Raw genomic sequence first — 22,666 nt, 5'->3', positions numbered from 1 at the left:
ATAAATTAACCATTATTTACGTTAAATCATAAAAATATAACTTTTTTAAGCATCAGTCAGTTTGATCGAGCGTGATAGAAATAGGTATACAAGAATTATCGGTAGGATTAGTGTTAAAATAAAACTGTTTAAAATTAGAATATTTGCAAGCAATAAGTGATCGCGAGATTTATGATTTCCTTACTTATTTGTTATTTATTAGATTATTTATAAGGTTTTCTTCCACATTATTATCAGACACTGTTACTAATTAAGCCTCAAATAAAGAGTTTAGAATGTTATTAGAAAATATCATTTATTTACGTTTTTTATAAATAGTATTTAAATAATATTTGGAATTAAATATTTTTTAAGACATCTGTCTGACTAGAATGCAACGTGATCCTGTGAAATGTGAATTTATTCTTGATAAGATTTAAGATAAACATGCAAACAACATTATAAATCTTTGTGCAATACTAGTTCCAAGTTTAAAAATTTGAAGAATTTTTCTTAGTAGAATAATAGATACGATGATATATTATATTATATTATATATTGTATCCGACGATCATTGTATAGATCTTTGTATAGATTATTTTTCAATGAATTTTTATTTATAATAAATTTCATATGTGCAAATCTGTCAAGAATTTTTATTAGTTTAGTGCTAAGGAAAGATATCAAAATACTGTAAAGGAAAAATACTCAGAAATGATTTAGAACATATTTCAAAAGTTGAATTTTGATCTTTGAAAGACTAACTTTATTTATTTAATGAATTGTTTTATAATTTAATATAATGTATATATATAATTATAATTTATTTTTTTATTTTATATATATATATATATATATATATATATATATATATATATATATATGTATTATTTATCATTTATTTGTTAGAAAAGTTTTACATTTATCATTTTATATTTTTTTTTGTTACTTATTTTGAATGATAAATAAATTTGATAATGAATATTAATTAATTAACTTATTTATTATTCCTAAATTAAATGTAAATAGATATAATTTTTTGTCAATAAAAAAAATTTTATTAAAAATTATTAAAATTCAACACTTTTTTTGATACATATTAAAAAATTTATATATTATAAAAATACAGTACTGAAACGAATTTATGTTCCATAAATGGTTAATATCTTTAATAATTCATTATCTTTAATAGAATTGTAACATAATGTTATTGCAAAGAAAATGTTTGCAATTACTTTACAAATTTTTAGTTTTATTACTTTTATTATCTTTGTTTTATTATTTATTATAACTTATTAATGATGTTTTTATATTTTAGACATTCTTTATACGCTAAATTAATAATTTTTAGCCATAATGTTTTTTTATAGAGAATGTTGAATCAATTGATATATCAATTGATAAATTGTATCAATTGATATATTAAAAAATATAATTTCTTTAAAAAAGAAAAACAAAATTAAATTTCATATGATTTTATGCATTCATTCATAAAGGAATTAATACCAAAATATTAATAATATCTTTGACATCATTCAACTTTTAATCGAAATATTTTTCGCCATAAAATAATAATATTGAGAAAACTAAAATGAATTAAGACATGATTTTAAAAGAATCTATAGGAATATTTCAAAGAATCAGAGAATGCAAGAATTTCTATTTCGTTCAAGAAATATTTAAATTTGAAACTTTTAAAATCTAAAATTTTAAAATCAGAACATTTCAAAAAACTTGATTTAATATTTGCTAAATATTGACAGTAAAACTACTATTTAACTATTATTTAATGTATGATAGGAATACTATTCATATCAGTTAAATTAGTTGATTCTAGACAGAAAAAGACAAACAAAGAAGTAACATTTTTAATTATTCCAATGAAGATGATGGATATGATTTACAAGAAAGAATCCTCAACTTGAAAATTTAAAAAATTATGGAACTTTGAAAATATATAATATTTATATAGACATATATTATATAATTTTTTTTTTGTTATCCAAAATCACAGAGAATGAAATCAATTCTTGAAAATTTGGCTATTTTCCGATTTTAATGTGTTAATTCACAAACTATAAAAAAGTTTTCAGGTAAAAATTGTTTTTTTTTATAAGGACAATCATTTTAAAATATAACTAAAAAAAAATTATAAATAAAAAATTAATAATTTTTTAAAAATTTATTTTTCAACATAAAGTTTTAATTAGCAACTTAAATATGATAGTATAAAAAAACAATTAGTTTTATTTTTGATAAATATAGCTTTGTTATATTGCTGACTTTTGTTGATAAATTTTCAATTATATTATTTATTTATATTATTTATATTTATAAATTTTCAATTATATTATATTATTTATATTTTTATTAAACATTATATTATTATTAAACATTATTAATGTATCAGATAAAAATAAAAATACATATATATATATATATATATATATATATATATACTATTTTATAAGATTTTTTTAATTTTTAATGTCGTTAAATTTCTTTATTTTTTATGTCAGATAAGAAAAAAATTTAATAATGATTGATGAATAATGGTAAAAGCATACAAGTAACATAAATAATATTTTAAAAAAATTAATGAAATTTTTCAAAAAGTATTAGATTTGTTATAAGAGTAGATATATTGATGAGAAACTATATAATATAATTATATATATAAAACTATATATATAATATAATTTTGAAAGAAAATAATTTTAAAAATAATTAAAAATAATTTTTAAAATAATTTAAAAAATAATTTTTAAAATCTAATAAAATTTGTTTTTTTGCAATAAGATTTCATACAGTTATTTTGTTTCATGCAGCAATTATGCTATTGTGCATACGATGTATATGATTTAACAAATTTTTATGTTTCCTTTTTTCTTTTTTTTTTCTTTTTTCTTTTTTCTTTTATAATAAGTAATATTTTGATATATTATTAACTTATATTTTGATCATATTATTAAAAATGAAATGTTAAGATTGTATCTATTACTGAATATCTGTCTTTTTCCAAGCGGTAAAATTTTTTATATGTACTATAATAAGATATATTATTTATAATTATTGTATGTAAAATTGTATTTAAGTTTAAAAGTTCTTTGTCATCAAGTTTTAAATGTGAATGAGAATTCATTTTTTTATGATAATTATTATTTTTATTAATAAAACATCCTCGAGTCATTTTTTACAATTTTCGATATAGGTGATAATAAGTATTTTATTTGAAGGATTTTTTAATCCTCTGTGGATAATCTCGAAATGTGTTTCGAGAAGAACATTTATATTTATATCTTTTTATGTTGTATTTTTTAATATGCATATCTTAATCTTACTCTTAATCCATGTTTCGTTCATATAATTTAATAATTGGAAATCTCTAAATTCTTTTAATTTTTTTAAAATTATTATCTTTACTAGTTTTTTCTTCATTTATATTTGAAATTCATATTTGTTAATATTTTGTAAAATATTGTTTTTTTAAAATTAAATAAAGTAAATTAGATCATTATTAATTACTTTTAAAATCTTATCGATCATGAAAAATTCGTCGTAAAAAAAGAATTTATGAATTATTAATCCAATTGCATTTTTATTAAACTTATTTATAAATTTTTTTTTTTAAGAAAGTTTTTTTCTTCATGGAATTTTTATAATAAATTCACTGACATGAAAATATATAAAATATAAAAATATTAAAAGTACGAATTTCTTCTTTTGTTATGCAATTTTTTTTTTATTATATTCTTCGTTATTTCCATTTTTTCTAAAAACTTCTGTAATTTGTGTAATTATTTCAAATTAAAATATATTATTTCAAATATATAATATAATAAATATATAATAAATATATTTTAAATATTTTATAGTTTATTTTCATAAATATTTAAAATAATTTATTTTTCATTTAAATTAAAATAAAATCTTTTAATATATTTTTTAATAAATTATTCTTGATTATTTTGGTCTTTAAAAAATAAACTTGTTGAAAATATTAATATACAAATATTATGTAAAAACTATTTTGTATTATAAATATTAAATCTAAATAAAACATTTACTTACACACAATAAAAATATTGAAACACAAATATAATTAGAAATAGAAAGTTAAAATAGAAAAAATAAAAAAAGAAATAATAAGAAGAATAATAAGAAGAATATAAGAAAGAAAAATATAAAAATATAAAAAAAATACAATAAATATAAATGTAAAACAAAAATGCAAGAATAAATAAATATAATGAACGTAAAAACAAATAATAAATATAACATAAGAACATAAGTAACAATTTAACAATATAGACTATAATGACAGAACGCTTTTGATATAAATTTGTTTTTGTTAACAATAATTGAATATGTTTGACAATCGTCAGCCGATATAATAACGACTATTTCCTTCATTCATTTTGCTATATAAATATTTTATTTATATTTACCTCGAGTTGTTAAATAAATATTAAATTAAAGAAATGCACAAATTTTAATAAGCATTATTATGATACTATCATAATAAAAAATGCAAATCTCGATAATATATATAAATTTCTTTATGTTTTTAATATTTAAAAATTTTTTTTTATAGTATATATCTATTATTATTATTATAATAAAACGTATAAAATAAAGAATATATATAACATATAAAATAAAGAAGTTCTTCACTATTTGATTTGTAATAATGTGTGGCATCTTTATTTCATTGATGTGACATATTTTTATTTTTTATTTATATACTTATTTTATATATTTTTTATTTTTTAGTTTTTTAGTTTTTATTTTTTCATATATTTGTTTTAAAAAACTATTTAGAAACATATTCTTTATATCATATATATTTATGATAATTTTTTTTTTTATAAAATTGATGCTAACGTTATTCAATTCTTGTATCATCTTTTTATTTTCAAATTTTCTTATTAAATGATTGTATAAATAAATATAATTATAAATAACGAACCATTAGAAAGATGACAACATATATTTGTATAAATTTCATATTTATTTTATAATTCGATAATCTTATATTTTATAAAAGCTAAATATAAATTCAATTCTTCAAATTAAATATTGCGAATTGTAATAAAATAGTATATTAGATATAATATATGAAATGTTCAAAGTAATGAATAATAGATTATTAATAAAGAATAAGAATAATAGATTAACAATACAAAATTGACTGAATAAGAAAAAAAAAAGTTTTGTAATGAAAATATTATTCAGTAAATTATAAAAATACAAAATTGAATAATAAAAATGTTTTGTAAATAATGGAAATATTATTCAGCATAAAATATGCGAGAAAGAAATTTTGGAATTTAAACTTGCGGAGTCAATATTAGAATATTATACAATTTTAACATTCAGATTTCTAAACAATTTTAAAAATTAATTAAAATTTTAAAAATTAAAAATTAACTTCACATTATTGAAGAACTGTATTGAAGTTAATGAAATATGCTAGATTGAGTTTCAACATATGAATTATTGCAATTTTGACTGCTATACCATATTATACTAATATATTTAAATAATAAAATTATTATAGTATTTCTATTTATATATTCTATTTATATATAATATCTATTACATATATTTATATACGCTGCAAATTTGCGAATGTGGGATATTTTTAATTCTAGAGGCCAAAAGAATTAGTATACAAAATTATCGGTTTTAAGATTTATTTATTAAGTTATTAGTTGAAGTTTGCATTAGACAAATTGAGATGGAAATAGAATAAAATCATAATGCACTGTTACATAATTCTGTCCCGTTTTATTTAATGTAAACTTCACTGGTTTATAATTTTAATAAACTTTAAATGATATTTTTGTATTATAGAATATTTTAAATATGTGATTAACTGAATATTCTTGAAAATTTCAAACAATATTTTTTTTTTGCAAAAACTTTTGTAATAACGAGTTATTTCCAAAAACAGTCAATCATGACGCGCATAAACTAATCAAATCATCAATATTGGATTTAGATACAATCCAACAGTCGGTTCCCCGAAATTAACTTATGATTTCCGTCGTTTGGGATCGTCATATAAGACCCATTTTTTATCGCCAATAACAATTTTTTGCAGAAAACTTTTCCTTTTATGCCTTGAAAGTAAGGCAGTAGAAATCTTGAGTCTGTTTTTCACTTCGTTTAATTCATGTAGAACTTCCGAATCTTATCTAATTGTTTTAGTCGGATAGATACTGCTTGTCTGGTGATTCCCAATCTTTCTCTCAATTCTTTTTGCGTCTGGGTTGGATTTTCCGGATTTTCGGATTTGAGTAATTCCTTTAACTCATCATCATTAAACTTTCTCGGTGCACCTGAACGATTGTCTTCTAAATTAAAATTTCCGGTTTTAAATTTTTGGTACTACTTTTTGCATGTTCTGTAAAATATAGCGTTCTCTCCCAATGCCGCACAAACCATTTCAGTAGCTTCAATAACTGATTTTCTTAGTTTAGAATGCAAAAAGAAAGTAGTGACGTAAATAATGCTTCTCACATGCTATATTGTTTAAAATTGTTGTATAAGACTGGAAACTCTTAGAGTTTATCACGATTTTTCTTAAAAATAAAAAAATGCTCTTTCAGATGACACTACAAGTAATTCGAATTCAATCAGAAGTTATGATCATAAAAAAAAAAGAGGAAGAAACTTATTTGCACACCTAATAAAATGTAAGAAGCTAATGTCTATGAAAATCCTTCATTGATGAATTTTTTTTTAGGTCTATAAGATATATTAGGTTTATATCGTAACTGCGGATCCGTTCCAAATAACATCCTTAAGCCTAAATAGAATATTGCAAATATTTTTCAAATTAGAATATTGCATAAAGATTTCAAGTATATTTGGCACATGTATGCTATAAATCTTGTTAAAGGTAAAATAATATGAGTTATATAATTAGTAAAGCTTTCATATCAAATCTATATAGATATTTAAATTATAGTAATTACGTTTTTACATCTCCAATGAGTTATTGAATAATAATTTAATATGAATAATTGATTTTCTTATTATTATTGCACATAATGAAAAATATTTTAGATAAAAATTGAATGCTATCGAGAATTAATATTATATTTTATTAATATTAGTATTATCAATTTCTTTGTGAAAAAATTATATAAAGATTAATTTTGTTTTTTTAAATAAAATTATGTATATATTTTTTAATATATCAATCGACATTCTCTATAAAAAAAACATTAACTTATATATTTCTTAAAAATTATTATTTGGAGATATTTTAATTTGAATTTTATAAAATTTAATGTATAAAAGATAATGTATAAGAGATAAAAAAAGCATAAATACACTAATATCAGTCCATGTATTTTTAATATTATAGTATTACCATTATTAATATCATTATTTATATATCTAATTATTATATTTATGCAACTAAAATTAATTACTAATAACTATTACTTGCTATTACTAATATTATATTACTAATATTATATAACTATTAATATTACTAATGATAACATTAAGAAAATCTTTCAGTCATTGATTTACTTGAAATTATGCAATGTAGATTTTATCTTTTTTTTTTAAAATATGCTCTATTGAGAAAAAACTTTAACGCTCTATCAACCAGTTCAATTTGAGAGCAGTTGTATCTGTATCAATATAGATCTGCATATATTTTTTTTGTTTCGATTGTTTAAGTTTATAGTTTTTAATATTTATAGTTTTATAGTTTAAAATAATATGATTTTTGTATAAAATAATATTATTATATTAATGATTATTAATTAATTGTATTATAAAATATTATAATATTTTTTACAGTATTTATGTTTTGCAATGTAAATATATAAATATATATAAAGTAAAAAATTTTCTAATATTGAATCTGCATATATTTCTTTTGCATTTAAGTCTATATTATCATTTCCGATATATATAATATATATATATATATATATATATATATATATATATATATATAAATATCTAACTCGTTTATTACTTAAATAATAACTTTTTATCTTTGAATTATCCTCCTCGTAATCTTTATAATATACATATATTATTTTTTGATAAGCTATTGTTTTTCTTTTATTTCTGAAGTTTTGCTATTGATATATATGAAATTATTTTTCTGTATCTTCCAAAAATATTTAAAATTAAATTTTAAAATTTCTAAAATTTATAGAAAGATTATTACTGTATGATGAATTTTTTATTTGCCGTATTACATGCAACAATATCAATAAAAATTCATACAATATAGAAAAACCAATGTCTTTTACATTTGCAGAAAGTATATTCACTAAGTAACTTTTTAACTATAAATATCTTAAAAATTATCTGTTATTATAATGATATATTTTTATAAACAGGATGACGAAACTTATTGTATACAATTTCAAATAAATCGGAGATAAATGCGAAAATCTTGCATTCTTCTGTTAACTTCAGTTATATAATATAATTATACAGTTATATAATATAGTTATAATAAACTATAAATTTGAACAAAAATATAAATGAAATACACAATACAATTTGATCTTTGGAATACCATAAAATTAAAGATAAAAATATAAGAATCAAATATTGCACAAGTAGAAGTTCATCAGAAATTGTTATTTATATTTATATTATTATAATTATATTAATATTATATTTATATTATATAATTATAATAATTATTGTAATTATGTGAACGCAAATTAAAATGAAAATTGTTTATTTATATCATTTCGGAATATTCATTTAATAAGTTTCTGGTCAAAAATTCTGATGAGATTAGATACATGTTTGAGTTTACGTTAATTAATTTTCTTTATATATCGGTTTATTTTAGTTTCCTCGTCAATAATGCATTTGTTATGTATATTTATTGTTATTTTGTAATGTGAAAGAAAATCTTTCTAGAATAGATAAAGAATTATCGGTTAAGATAAAAATCCAATTATAGTTTTATTTTAATTATCAATATTAAGAATTATCAATTTTTATCCATATGTTTTTATTTTTTATCTATTGATAGCAAATAATTTAAGATCCTTGTATTTTTTATTCCGATTTCTGAATTTGGATGAATATTTATAATGCTTATTGCTTCTGTATCGACTAAAAATATATTATTACTTGCATAGTTTTTTTACAAGCTACAAAATTATATATATTTTTTAATATTCTTATCGAATTTAAAATAAATTATATAGATTATATATTATAATTATATAATTAGAAACAAAAAGTGAAAAAGTTTTTGGATCTAATTATCTTATTTTTGACAGGGAATATTGCTGTTTTCTTATTTGCGAGTAGATTCTTCTAATTGTTTTGAACTTGTATTTAATTTTTTTGTATTTATTTACTTTACTTACTTAAATTTGTATTTTTCAATTTTTTCTGTCTTCTACATTTTGTATCAATGATAATATAATAGATTTCAAATTTATGATCTCTAGAATTTTTGTCTACGAGTTGAATCTGTTCGTCAGATAAAGCTTGTACTATCACCAGTATGGTTTATATGGTTTGAAAAAATCATTTTCGAATTTTTCTTGATTGAATAAATTTGTTTGTTATTGAAATCGGAAATTCTATTGATTATCGCCATTTTAATTTGTCATTTAAAATTAATTCTAGATTAGAAATATCAATTATTCTTATATTCAATTTGCGTTGTCGGGATCTAGAACTCCGATTATATAACTGAATTTCGGTTTCTTGTCTAGATATTGATTTTATGTGAAATTTTTTTTTATTTCTTCGTAAAAATTTCTATTTCGTATATGCAAAATAATTACATTTATTATATCGATATCGAGAAAAATAAAAATGGGAAATGAAAAATAAAAATGAAAGGAAAAAATAAATAATCAAAAATAATCAAAAATAAAAAATAAAACAAAAATCAGTTTGAGAATTTCGATACATTTATAAATTATTAAATAGCCCAAAAATTATGTATTATTTATTAAGTTTAGTTGATGAGATCAAATAGGTGTTTTCTTTTGAGTTTTTTAAGAAAATTCGAATAGCAGTTTACAGCTAATGGATTTATATGTTTGACTTTTTTTGTTATCGTTCGATTTCTTCTGTTACCGTAAAGAGGTTACTAATTTTCTATTTTTCTAATATCGTAGTTTCTCACAAACAACTGATGTATTTAAGATAGTTTTTGAAATGAAATTGAATATTTTTTAATTTTCTGATATTTGATTTTCCATTTATGGCCTAAATTTATAGTCTGTACATCCATATTGGTTTTATTATAGTTTTATAAGTCAGAAGTTTATGTGTATCTAATTTGGATTTTCTCGCACCATTTTTTATTTGCTTGATTTTTTTTTAAACTATAACTTATCTATATATTTATTTCTGTTTAATTTGCTATCTACATAGAGATCAAGATATTTAACAGATTTTGTTTGAGTGAATTCTGAATTTTGAAAACCGATTTTGGAAATTGATTTCTTACTACGTAAAGGTGATATGTGAGCATTTATTTAAATTTATTTTGATTTTATTATCTTTTGTCCAATTTTCAATCTTTTTTAAATGATTTTTGTAAATTTGTAAATTTCTTGTTACACTTTCGATATTTTTGAATAAAAATAACTTCATTTTAGTTTTATTGTGCCTTTAGAGAAATACATAATTAAAAATTAGCCAATCCTAATTTTATTATGATTTTATGCTATATATTTTAATATATATATATGTTTAATCTATGATATTCTATTTTATCTTAGATCTTTTTAAACATATTATATTAACTTACATTGAAATTATGTTTATTTGTTTTATGAAAAACATTACTTATAATTCAAGATATCATGTTTTATTTTGCTCCAAAGCAAAGCATAATTATATAATGAAATGAAATATGTTCGTCATCTTTTGATATGAGAACTAATGTATAACAATTTTTAACGAATAATAATTTAATAAAATCAAATTTATATGTCATTCAAAATATTAAATTAGTATAAAAAGATAAATAAAACTTTTCTAACAAATGAATGAAAAATATTACATATTTATAATAAAAAAATAAACGATACATTGTATTTTATATTAAATTAAAAAATTCATCAAATAAATAGGTAAAATCAGTTTTTTGAAAATTTAATTTAAGTTTTGAAATCCATTTTTCTAGATATTCTTCATTAGCATTGACAATATTTTGATCCTTTATTAACATTGGATAAGTTTTTGATAGATTTGTACATAAGATTATATTAATTACAAATAAAACATTATTGAAAATTAATACACATGAAGGATTAACATATCATTCATTATCATTAACATTGATCAATTATAATCATTTATAATCCAATATGAGAATTACATTTAATTTTTCTGAATTTTTTTTTCTACATTGTTCTATATATTAGCATATTTCTGTTTAAATCTTTATGTTCACAATCGCGAAGATAAGTATATAAATATCAATGAAAGCTGGAATCCCTCATCGAAATTGGATGAATGAAAATATAAGACATTTTCTCACCTTAATTATAAATATTGTATTGATTGACGTGTATTATACGACATCATTTTCGTTTATAATGATTCACAATATCTGATCATATCCGGTGATCAAAGCATAATAAAATTTTAACAAATTCCAAATTTATATCAAAGTGCAAAATGTTAATGCTCACGGAAAATTTTTCCCTGATCTATGAATTTTAAAGTTGTTTATGAAGTTAATGATACCATGGAGTAACTTCCTGAATAATGACATTCTTAAGCTTAAAAAGAGGTCTTCGACTTAAGGGATATTACACAAAAACATAATAGTATTCACGACTTGATCCATGCATATTTATCATAAATTTTATCAAAAATAAGATGATGTTGATGCCGTTGAAGTTATCATGACTAAAATATATTCTTAAAATCATATGTATCTTAGCCAAGCTGAATTGTCTTAAAAAATATTTAATTTTAAATACTCCTTAATCCTAAATAGCCTTTATTAAATATTATTTATAAAAAATGGCGTTGTTCTTAAATCTTAACAATATCTTAAATTTTTTAATTTTAGATTTAATATGAGTTGGCACTCGATAATAATAGAGAAAGGTTTTTGTACAAGGAAATTTTTCTAGAACTCTTTTTGAAGATAATATTTAAGTAGCATTTGGAATTAAATATTTTTATAAATTGATTACAATGCAATGTGATCTTAAGGATCTTATGCTTTAATTATGATAGTTTCAATGACATAACTTATTAATTTATCTTTAAGAAGATTTATAACAAATATATGTGAATCATAAATTAAATTCACCTCTCAAATTTATCAAATAATCATAAACATTGAATTCGACAAATTTAATTTCGTAGTAATTTCTCAAGTTATATTTATCCGTTTGCTTCAATTAGTACCTTTATTTTTTCTTCATCAACTGGTCTTCCAGAACATGGCACATCTTTAATGTCAAAATTGACGAACAAAATTTTGAAAACTAGTTTGAGACTGGTGTACTGTTAATACATTTTCTCCAGAGACTTCATATAACTTTTTTCTTGCCTGAATAGCATTCTTATCTTTTTGATAATAAAAAAATAAAATATGCCGAAAATGCTTCTTTTAGTCTTGCATCTTTGATATCATACACGAAAAAACAAGCGTACAGAAACAAACGAATTTTTATTTATTTTTATAAATAAACCATGAAATGCAGCTGTTAAAATATATAATAACAACACGGTTTAAAATGAAGTTGATTGGATAAACATTCAACTAGTGAAAAAACGAAATTACTTTTTTTAAACAATATGAAACGATATATTGCCTTTATGTATGTTATTTATTTTATATTATTTTTTTATAATATTTTGTTGTGTAGCAAAAATTTTCTAACATCCTAACATAAATTTTCCATTGCAAAAATTTTCGTTATGATATAGTTAATAAATTATTAACAAAAAGTAATAGTCAATCATGTAATCAAATCGCGACAGTAGTAATTGATTATATGTCGCTGATTGAGCATGAATAAATTCAAACAATATATAACAAAAAAAAATATGTTGAATATAATATTTATCGATAAAAAATTATATCAAATTACATCACGAACAATGAATAATTTAATTAATTTATTATGATAACATTGTGATAACATATAAAAAAACCAGTAACATAAAACTTTTCTAATAAATAAACGATCAGTACTTTATAATAAGTACTTTGGAATAAAAAAATAAATCAGGCATTATAACCAATATTAAATTAAAAAATAATTTATATTAAATAGATAAAATCAATTATTTATCGAAAATTCTTTATTTGAATGAAATTCTTCATTGAAATGTGCTACTCATTAGTTTTTTAATTATTCAAACTAATTTTTGACAAATTTTGACATAACACTATAAATAAATCACAAATAAAACATTACTGAAAAATATACACATCATCTCATCGGATCAACATCATTCGTTCACTTCGTTGTACTATCATCAACATTGATCAGCTAATCAGTTGTAATTCAGCAATTTCAGAAGAGATTCTTAAATATCATTAAAAATTTGGTGATTTTAAAAAGCCCTGATTTTCTTATGATAAATAAGATTCCATGTATTCATTCTTTATTGTAACTTTGCTGCTTCTGTATTCTTTTCGAGAAATACTAAAATAAAATAATATTTATTATTGAATAAATATTTTTTAAATCAATTAATAATTAATCGCATTATTTATAATGAAATTCAGATATGATTACGAACATTAATGATATCATCTTCTTTCATTGTCAACATTCTTAACGATCCACAATGACTACACATGACGTGAATGATCCACCTTCTTTGAAATATCCGTATTATATGTAAAAGTAGTCAATGCCCAAAATTCTTTGCTATGTAACTGTTAGAATTTTGACTTTCACTGTTTACGATTTTTTTGAAAAGACTTTTTAAATTCTGACGACCAGATTACAAGAGCTATTATAATTACTCCATTATTGTTTAAAGTAAGCAATGTGTCGAATATTAAATTCAAAAGTTAATCATTGACAAGTTATAAATGATAAAAATTCCATAAAAAAATATATCCGTAAAGTTTTAAAAATTGTAGTTTTTTATTACGTTGTCGAATTTTCATTCGTCTACGATTCATTCATTTTTTAATCCTCTACCTTAGTTTTGATATCGTTGGGCTACATCGCGTTTTTATTGTATTTATTGAGCTAATATTCATAACATATTAAAATATTCCATTTCGTATAGTTCATATAATACAATTCACATTATGTAATAATAAAATTAATTTATTATAAAATTCTAATGTTAAAATATTAAATATCCGTATGCAAATAGAAGTTCACATATAAAATACAAATGAATTTATAAAGTTTTTGAGAATTTTTTTTTTTTTTTTTTAGTTTAACACGTTCGTTACCCAGCGTGATTCAATTGAATTTCTCATAGGGTCCAAATGTTATTGTCGGAAAGATTGTTATTGTCAGAACATAAATAGAGCAATAAATGGAAATATTTTTAATATTTTTATTTTGTATATTTTAAAATAAAATTTAATTGGGGTATATTTATATATATCAATTCTTAGTTTCCATTAACCACCGATTCTGAATCAATTGTTCTCAATGCGTCTATTTTTTCGCTTCATATTTCGTCTGTTTCAACCGTTCGGAGACTTTCCAAGGTCAATCTTAATCCTTTGCACTCGTATGTCGCCATCCCACATTTTATTTACATTAGTAAAATATATATATATAATATAATTACATTCTATGTAATATAACATAATATAACATGATTACATATAATATAATTACATTCTAGAGACTCTTGCTACCTTGATTCTTAACTTCTTAAATATAAATATGAGTTAGCAAAGGATTAAATATTCTGCTCTAAATATAAGTCTTTAATTGGTTATCCAACTTCAACTCAGTTCTATTATCGATGGAAATTCGTAACAACACTCTCCTATATTATCACATACGATATAATTTTAGATTTAAAATTATATAAAGATGCAGAGTAGTTCGCTAACAGATCGTATTTGTCCTTCTTTTCTGTTTCTATTGTTCTTAAATTTCAATTTCAATTTTCTGTGATTTTACTGTATATTTTATATTTATATTTCAATGCTTATTTCATTAAATTTCTTTCAAATTTCCTAAGATCTTATTTTTCATGAACAAGAAGGTGTATCACTCATATTTAAGTGATGTGGCCCTCACGGAAGCATACACATTACTCAAATATGAATGGCGTGGTGAATAATATAAAAATTAACAAACTTTTAAATCCTTAGATTTGTAAGGACGTTTATATTCCCTTCTACATTCATCTCGGCGTGGTATTTCTTCCGAGTCTAATTTTAGCAATTTTCTTTAAATTGAGAATCACATAATGAGGAAACTTGTTATTATTATATATCTTATCGCGGAACTACGATCCGCTGAGATGAATGTTTAGGGAATTTCAAAGAGCACAAAATTCTTAAAAATCTAGCAAAAAACAGAAATTTGTAATCTTTGAAACTGTTAAAAATGAAAACCAGAATTGATTTGTGAAACAACCAAATAGTTTAAATTTCATTTTCAATAATTTAGGTTTTAATAATACAAGCAAGTACAATTCCTTTACACTTTCTATATTGTCAATATCAGTTAAGATTGATTTGAAATATATAACATTTTACAAGTCACATTTGTATGCCAAATATTTTGCAACAGATCACTATTGATAGAAGTGATCGGAAGGTTCTTATCCTTATACGTTACAACGCAATTCTGCGAAGATCCATCCTTAGAAATTGCTCTCCAATGCGATCATTGGTTCTTTTTAAGCTTCTTTTTTCTTAATTTGCATTTTCGTTGAAAATAATTTTGGAGGAAGAATCAAAATCTGTGACAGGTTTTGAAAATCATCGAAAAAGAATTCAAATTAGATCGATAGATACAATTCAGTACAGATAAGATGTAAATCAAAACACAGTTAGATAATCAATCGAGGATTTTATTTTGTAATGCGTGTTTATTATGCGAATAAGAATGGAATACTATAACATTGTTTTGGATATTAATCCAATGCAATAAAAATGCGACAGCGGCGACTTAATAAATAAAGAATTATATAAAATTCATATAATTAATAGCAATAAATTCTGGACTACATATATATAACAGTTAATGTAATGTTTACAGGATCAGAGATGGATTATCCGCGCATTGTGCGATCATTATGTTGATAATGTTTTATCAATGATAAAGGAAGACGCTAATATTAATATTAGCATTCGTAACATTAGCTGCTATTTGAAGTGAGTCTCAGATAACATGATTAATTATTAATTAATATAAAAAATATTTATTTAATAATAAATATTATTTTATTCTAGTATTTCTCAAAAAGAATGCAGAATCAGCAAAGTTACACCAAAGAATGGATACATGGAATTTTATTTAAAATAAGAAAATCGGCCATCAATATTTTTAACATATGGGTAATTCAAAAACTTCTTTTTACAAGATTTCTGTACAAGAAATTCTGTACAAGTGATCAGCTGATCAGTATTGATAATAATGCAATGAAATGATTGATAGATGTGTTGATCTGATGATACAGTATATATATTATTTTTCAGTTTTATTTGTAATTTATTTAATGTTACGTGTAAATTTATCAAAAATTACTTCATTCGTCAATATTAAGAAAGAATATTTAGATAATAATCCAATGGCACATTTTAATATTCAATTTGAATTTTCGAAATTTTTAGTGATTAATTTTATCTATTTACTGATGAATTGTTTCTTTATTTAATGTAGATTGTAATGCATTTATTTTTTTTATTTATATAGTATTGATATATAGTATTGATCATTCATTTATTAAAAAAGTTTTATAGTTGGTTTTTTTTATATCATATTAACAATTAATTAGTTTATTCGTTATTCGTGATGTAATTCGATATAATTTTTTATCGATAAAAAAATATTTGTTGTATTTAACACATTTTTATGTTATCTGGATTTGTTCGTATTCGATAATATTATTGTTGCAGTTAGATTTCGCGCTCTAAGATTAGTGTTTTTTGTTAATTATTCATTAATGAAACCGTAAACAATGATTTTTTTAAAGGAAAATGTTGTTTGAAATTACTTCAGGAATTTTTAGTTGACGGATCTCAACATTTTTACGACATCTTATATATAAAACAAATGTTTATAATATAGTTCTTATAAAAATGATTGTTAATGAATATTATAATCTTATTATGATATATATTAATGAATATATTGTTCTATTGTTGATCTTATTAATTAGTATAAAGTACTTTTTTTAATATTTTAGGTCAAGATCCCGTAGCCCGCGCAGAAGATCTTTAACCCGTAGCCGCAGCCGAGATCGCCGTTCTCGTTCGGATTCTCGTGACAGACGGTATTAATATTAGATAAATTAAAAGAAAAACTAAAGGAACTAAAAAAAAAAGTAGAGATCAAATTTTATTTGATTGAAAATGAAAAGAGTTTAAAAAAGATTATCTTTGTATATATTTTCTTATTATGAAATATAAAATGAAATATATTTTGATAATAATAATAAAATAATAATAAGATTTATAATCGTTAAAAAAATCGATAAAAACAAGGAAAAGCAAGTGATTTGGAATTCTGTTATATATATTTTTTTAATTAAACGAAATATTCTTGTCTATCTTTTAAATCTCAATCTGTGATATTAAATATTTTAAAATAATGTAGATATAATTTTTTTGTATTTTTTTTTATACTGATATTCCGATTTATAGTAAAAAAAAGATGAAATTCAATTCTGGATTAAATGGAATAAATATTTTCTAAGTGTTTTTCCTATTTTTTTACAGTTAGGTGCTAAAAGTATTCCAGACAATGGATCTACTAAATATGGCAGAAAGAAGATAAAAGAAAACTGATTTTATATGTACATAAAAAAGATCGTTATTATACATATATACAGTTTAACAATGATTATAATTAAAAAAAATAACATTTATAAGAGATATGAAAAAAATATATACACGATGTTTACTATTTCAATTGTTAATTTTGTGTATGTATATAACATGAAAATTAAACATATACACGTAAATGCTTTTAAATAACTATATATAATATTTATATAACTATATATAATATTTTCACAGATACATGACATATTATTTGTCATATTATTATTGAAATGCAGGTGCATTTCACACACAAAAAATTTTTTATAATAACCTATACAATAAATTAGATATCTATCTTTTAGATATCTATAAAATGTACTCATTACTTGCAAGTAACATATAAAAATTCGGTTATGAATTTTGATTAAGAGAATTATAGCGATAAACATAACATTAATTGTTTAAATGAACGTGTCGATTTAGAATAGAAACGATTTTGGTGTGAAGAGATACAAAATCTTCGTTTTATGTTGTATTAATAATTTTGTACTCTTATAAATTTAAGATTTTCAAATAAAAAAGTATATGCTATAATTTTTATTAATTTTCCTATTGTGATAGTACATAATATTGCATTGGAATTATATTTTTTATCCTATTTTAATATTTAATTTAAAAAAAATGCAATTACATGCATGGTTAAAATTAATCGTATAATCATAGAGCTCAAAATAAACAAAAAACAATAATAATAAAATTGCATTGATAATTAACTTCGTTTTAGACAAAATTCTTTTACACATGCATATGATTTATTCTGAACTGGGTATTACTATCGGAGAATATTTTATATTTATAAATTATAGTATTAATATAGTATTAAATTAACATTAAAAAATGTAAAATAAACTTTTATTTAAGATTTTTATAAAAATCGAATCTAAAAATTTATTAAATTAAATATAATCTTTAAAAAAATTACAAACATTCAGAATTTTCAGCATTTTTTCGTGATAACATTTTAATAATCTAAATATAGGATATTCATAAAAAATGTAGAACACCTTAGAAGAGTGGATATCAAAATGATAAAAAAATTTCATATATACATATATCCGATAATTAACGAATTGTAAACATTTTAAGTTTATATTAGATATGGCGGAGAGATGGCGGAATGAGATGGCGGAAAAACAAGAATGCTCAACTAACTATGTGATTAATATTTGCAATATTGCTTATATAGTTTTTGAATAAAATACACTGATATTCTTTTATACATAAATGATTATTTTTGAAAATAATGTATAATGTAAATGTAATGTAATATAAACACCATGTAATGTAATATAAATATCATGTAATATAATTATGCAATATTCATATATCATTAAAAAAATTTACTTTTTTTTACACTTTTAATTATGCAAATTGAAATTTATTTATTATTTTTTATTATTTTATATTTAATTTATTTTATTTAATTGAAACGGACGAATTCCAGAATATTCTGCATTGTAAATACAAAATATTTAATCATAAATCATAGAATCATAGATAAATTATTGTATTACATTCAATTTATCTTATTTGGCAAAATTCATAGAAATAAATCAAAATATACTTCTATAAGTTTTCGATTTAAAAAACTTGAATGTGTTTTTATATGCATAATTGCTTTTTTAATTATTTTCCCGTATATAAGAAAGTTTGAAATATTAATGATACTTGAATCAATTTGAATTTCAAATTATTAAATATAAACTAATCAAATCACTTCACAAATCTTTATTTATCTCATTTCTATTTCTTATTTTTATACAAAGAGAAATAATAGTCGATCTAGATATCACCTTATTAATAATACGAATTAATATTACATATTAATATCATATATCCATAAAAAATATATACATATTACAATTGCTTTTCTTATGTATACCTCGAATGAATATTACAAATTCTAATTTCTTTTTTATACTTTTATTTTTGATACGTTATCAATGATCGAACTGAGATCAGGATCGAAAAAGATCTTAGCAATAGAAAAAATTGTTGACCTAAGTTTGTATTCTTGTATTATATATATATATATATATATATATATATATATAATGCAAACAAAATTCGATTTCGGATATTATTTCGGATATTATTACCTCATTTTTTTCTTCTTTATTTAGTCTCTTTTTCTATCATCCACGATCAGTATTTAATTGTTAGTAACGATATTTAGTAACAAATTGACATCAAATTCAGAGTTTGATGAAATCAAATATATATAAATATGTTTAAAATAAAGTTTTAATAATAATATTTATATAAAATTATATGATAATAAATAATAATCAATTATTGAAATAATTTTATTCAAAGAAATTAATGTAAATAACGAATAAAAATATCGCTAATATATCATAGTAACGTAAAAAAAAGTGCAATGCTTGTACAATTTTTTTAATGGATATAAAATATAGTATTAATGTGATTAAAATATAGATACTAAATTTAGATTATTATTTTTTTTTGTTTAATATATTTCATCAGAATAAAAAATAGTGATTCAAATGAGATAGAGAAAGGTTTTTCAATTAATATGTTGATCTATGGATCAAATAAATTCAAATATCATTAATGATTTTCTTATACGTGAGAATAAATAAATTTATATATAAAAAAACATATTCAATCTAAAATCTTATAGAAGTATCTTATAGATATCTTATATAAATATCTTATAGAAGTTTTAATTGTTTTAATTTGCTCCTATAGATTTCGGTAGACAGATTGAATGTCATACAACTATTCAGTTATGAATTTAAGTAGTGTTATGAATTAATATTCTAGAATTTATTAAGAAAACTTATTATACAAGGTAAGTTTTAAATAAAGAATAATAATATATAAATTATATATTACACTGAAATTCAAAAATAATCATTTGTGTATAAAAAAATAATAATACATTTACTTTCATTGAAAGACTTTGTTATACAAATGATATTGCAATACAATATTACCGCGCGCCCAATTGAACATTTTCGCTCTTCCATCGTCTCATTCTATTTAATATAAAATTAAAATGCTTTTAACTTATTAATTAAACTTTATCGGATATATATACATGAACTTTTTTCATCGTTTTTATTTAGAATCCATCCTGTATACTTTTATGAATACTTTGTATATGGTATGTTATAATAATTTTTTTTAATTAATATATTTTTATTAATTACTAAAGTACAAAAATATACATATATACAAATATATGTATATATTAATAATTCATATTTTCTTCCTTTGTTTTAATTAAAGCCTCTGTCCTTTTTATCATGCTCCGCATATAGTGTTTTATCATATTTTTAGATTTTACATATATTTAGAATTTCTAAATAAATTAATATGATGTATATACAAATGTTTTCAGTAAATTTTAAAATCCTCTTAATAGCATTTATTGGAAGAGTTATCTGATTATGATAATACGAGGATTTTTTATTGTGAGAATAATTATTTGATGGATTTACCTTCGATATGATGTCCTTTTGATATAATGCATATATAAAGATGGAATCTTTGTTCATAAATATATAATAAGAAAATCAATATTTATGATTTTCAAATGTGTTGCATATATATATATATATATATATATATATATATATATATATATATATATCTTTATCTTCTTGTTTCACGACGTAAGAACAGAATATTAAAAATTAATAAAAATTAAATTATATAATATTATATAATAAAAATAAATAAAAATTAAATATTGTATAATTTAAAATTTTATTCTATATTCTACTATTATAAAATTATATGTAAAAAAAAACGAAAAATATTGAAATTTTGAACATTAATTTTATCTTGTTAAAGTTAAGTAAAAATTAAAAAAAAATTTGCCGCATATATAATCCATTATGCTTTATACAAAGTTTATTTACAAAGTTTCTTTTAAGGCCTGGGTTTGTGAAATGGGTCTGCTTTCATTTTCAATTCAGTTCGAATATTTGCCAATAATCTACCAATAATTTATGAGCATGGTTTTCGTAACGTTTTCCAGATCTTGGTTTAAGCAGATGTCACAGCAATGGCCATTTTACGAGTTACATTTGCACGTCATGTGATGGATCACCGTGGAAATGCAAAGGTCCTGATCCCTACGCACTACGACGCGACCCCGCGAGGGCCTCTCCTTTGAAATCGCTTTTCGATGCGATGATTGATCCCTCTAATCCCTTTCTGTGTGCATTTTCACAAAATGTAAGGATTAGAGGAAAAACCAAGACTCGCAGTCTGGGCAGTTGAGTTAGAATAGATATAAAAAACAGAAAGATAGATTTCAGCAACGATACAGTTTACATCAAAACACAGCTTAGCCCCAAAGAGTTAATGTACCATCATTTGTTCACTCAGAGCTCATGAGATAAACGATTTGTACAGTTCCTACGGTAATAAGTGGATCTTACTTCGAGCAGTAAGATCAGTTTACGCATCACATTTGTACAATATCTAAAGTCATTCACGCTTTCGACTTTAATATTTGGTTCTTCGAGCCGGATATAGTCGGATACAGTCAAAGAATGAATATTTAAAAGTGAATTCAAGTCAGTGATCAATGAACAGTGATGAATAGTAACCAAGAATCGTTGTTATCAAAAAATCTCAATATCAGAGAATTGCCAGTATGTTCCTGATTCGATCTGAAAAGAAGCAATCATCAGAAAGTGAAGTTGTATCGAGCTCCAGCGACATCCAGCA

The 22,666-nt window shown here is 21.1% G+C and overlaps 1 protein-coding gene across 19 annotated transcripts in view; it reads left to right on the top strand.

Annotated features, from left to right (window-relative positions):
* LOC100865924 (RNA-binding protein 1) overlaps positions 1–18,493 on the top strand; it is a 33,693-nt gene extending 15,200 nt beyond the window's left edge. For 12 of the 19 annotated variants that reach the window (XM_012489337.2, XM_086915446.1, XM_003695663.4 and 9 more), the window contains 2 exons: positions 17,323–17,409; positions 17,855–18,493. In XM_012489337.2, coding sequence (XP_012344791.1) covers positions 17,323–17,409; positions 17,855–17,858 — 91 coding nt within the window. In that variant the 3' untranslated portion in view covers positions 17,859–18,493. Of the gene's footprint in view, positions 1–16,172; positions 16,289–16,366; positions 16,472–17,322; positions 17,410–17,854 lie in introns of all 19 variants that reach the window. The other 7 variants (XR_015294513.1, XR_015294514.1, XR_015294510.1 and 4 more) reach the window with 1 other exon arrangement.
* The last annotated feature ends 4,173 nt before the right edge of the window (positions 18,494–22,666 follow it).

The sequence above is a fragment of the Apis florea genome, unplaced genomic scaffold (genome assembly GCF_048593485.1).
Source record: "Apis florea isolate Af1SG1 unplaced genomic scaffold, ASM4859348v1 contig_3785_pilon, whole genome shotgun sequence".
Taxonomy (NCBI): domain Eukaryota; kingdom Metazoa; phylum Arthropoda; class Insecta; order Hymenoptera; family Apidae; genus Apis; species Apis florea.
This window is presented reverse-complemented; position numbering and strand designations above follow the sequence as displayed.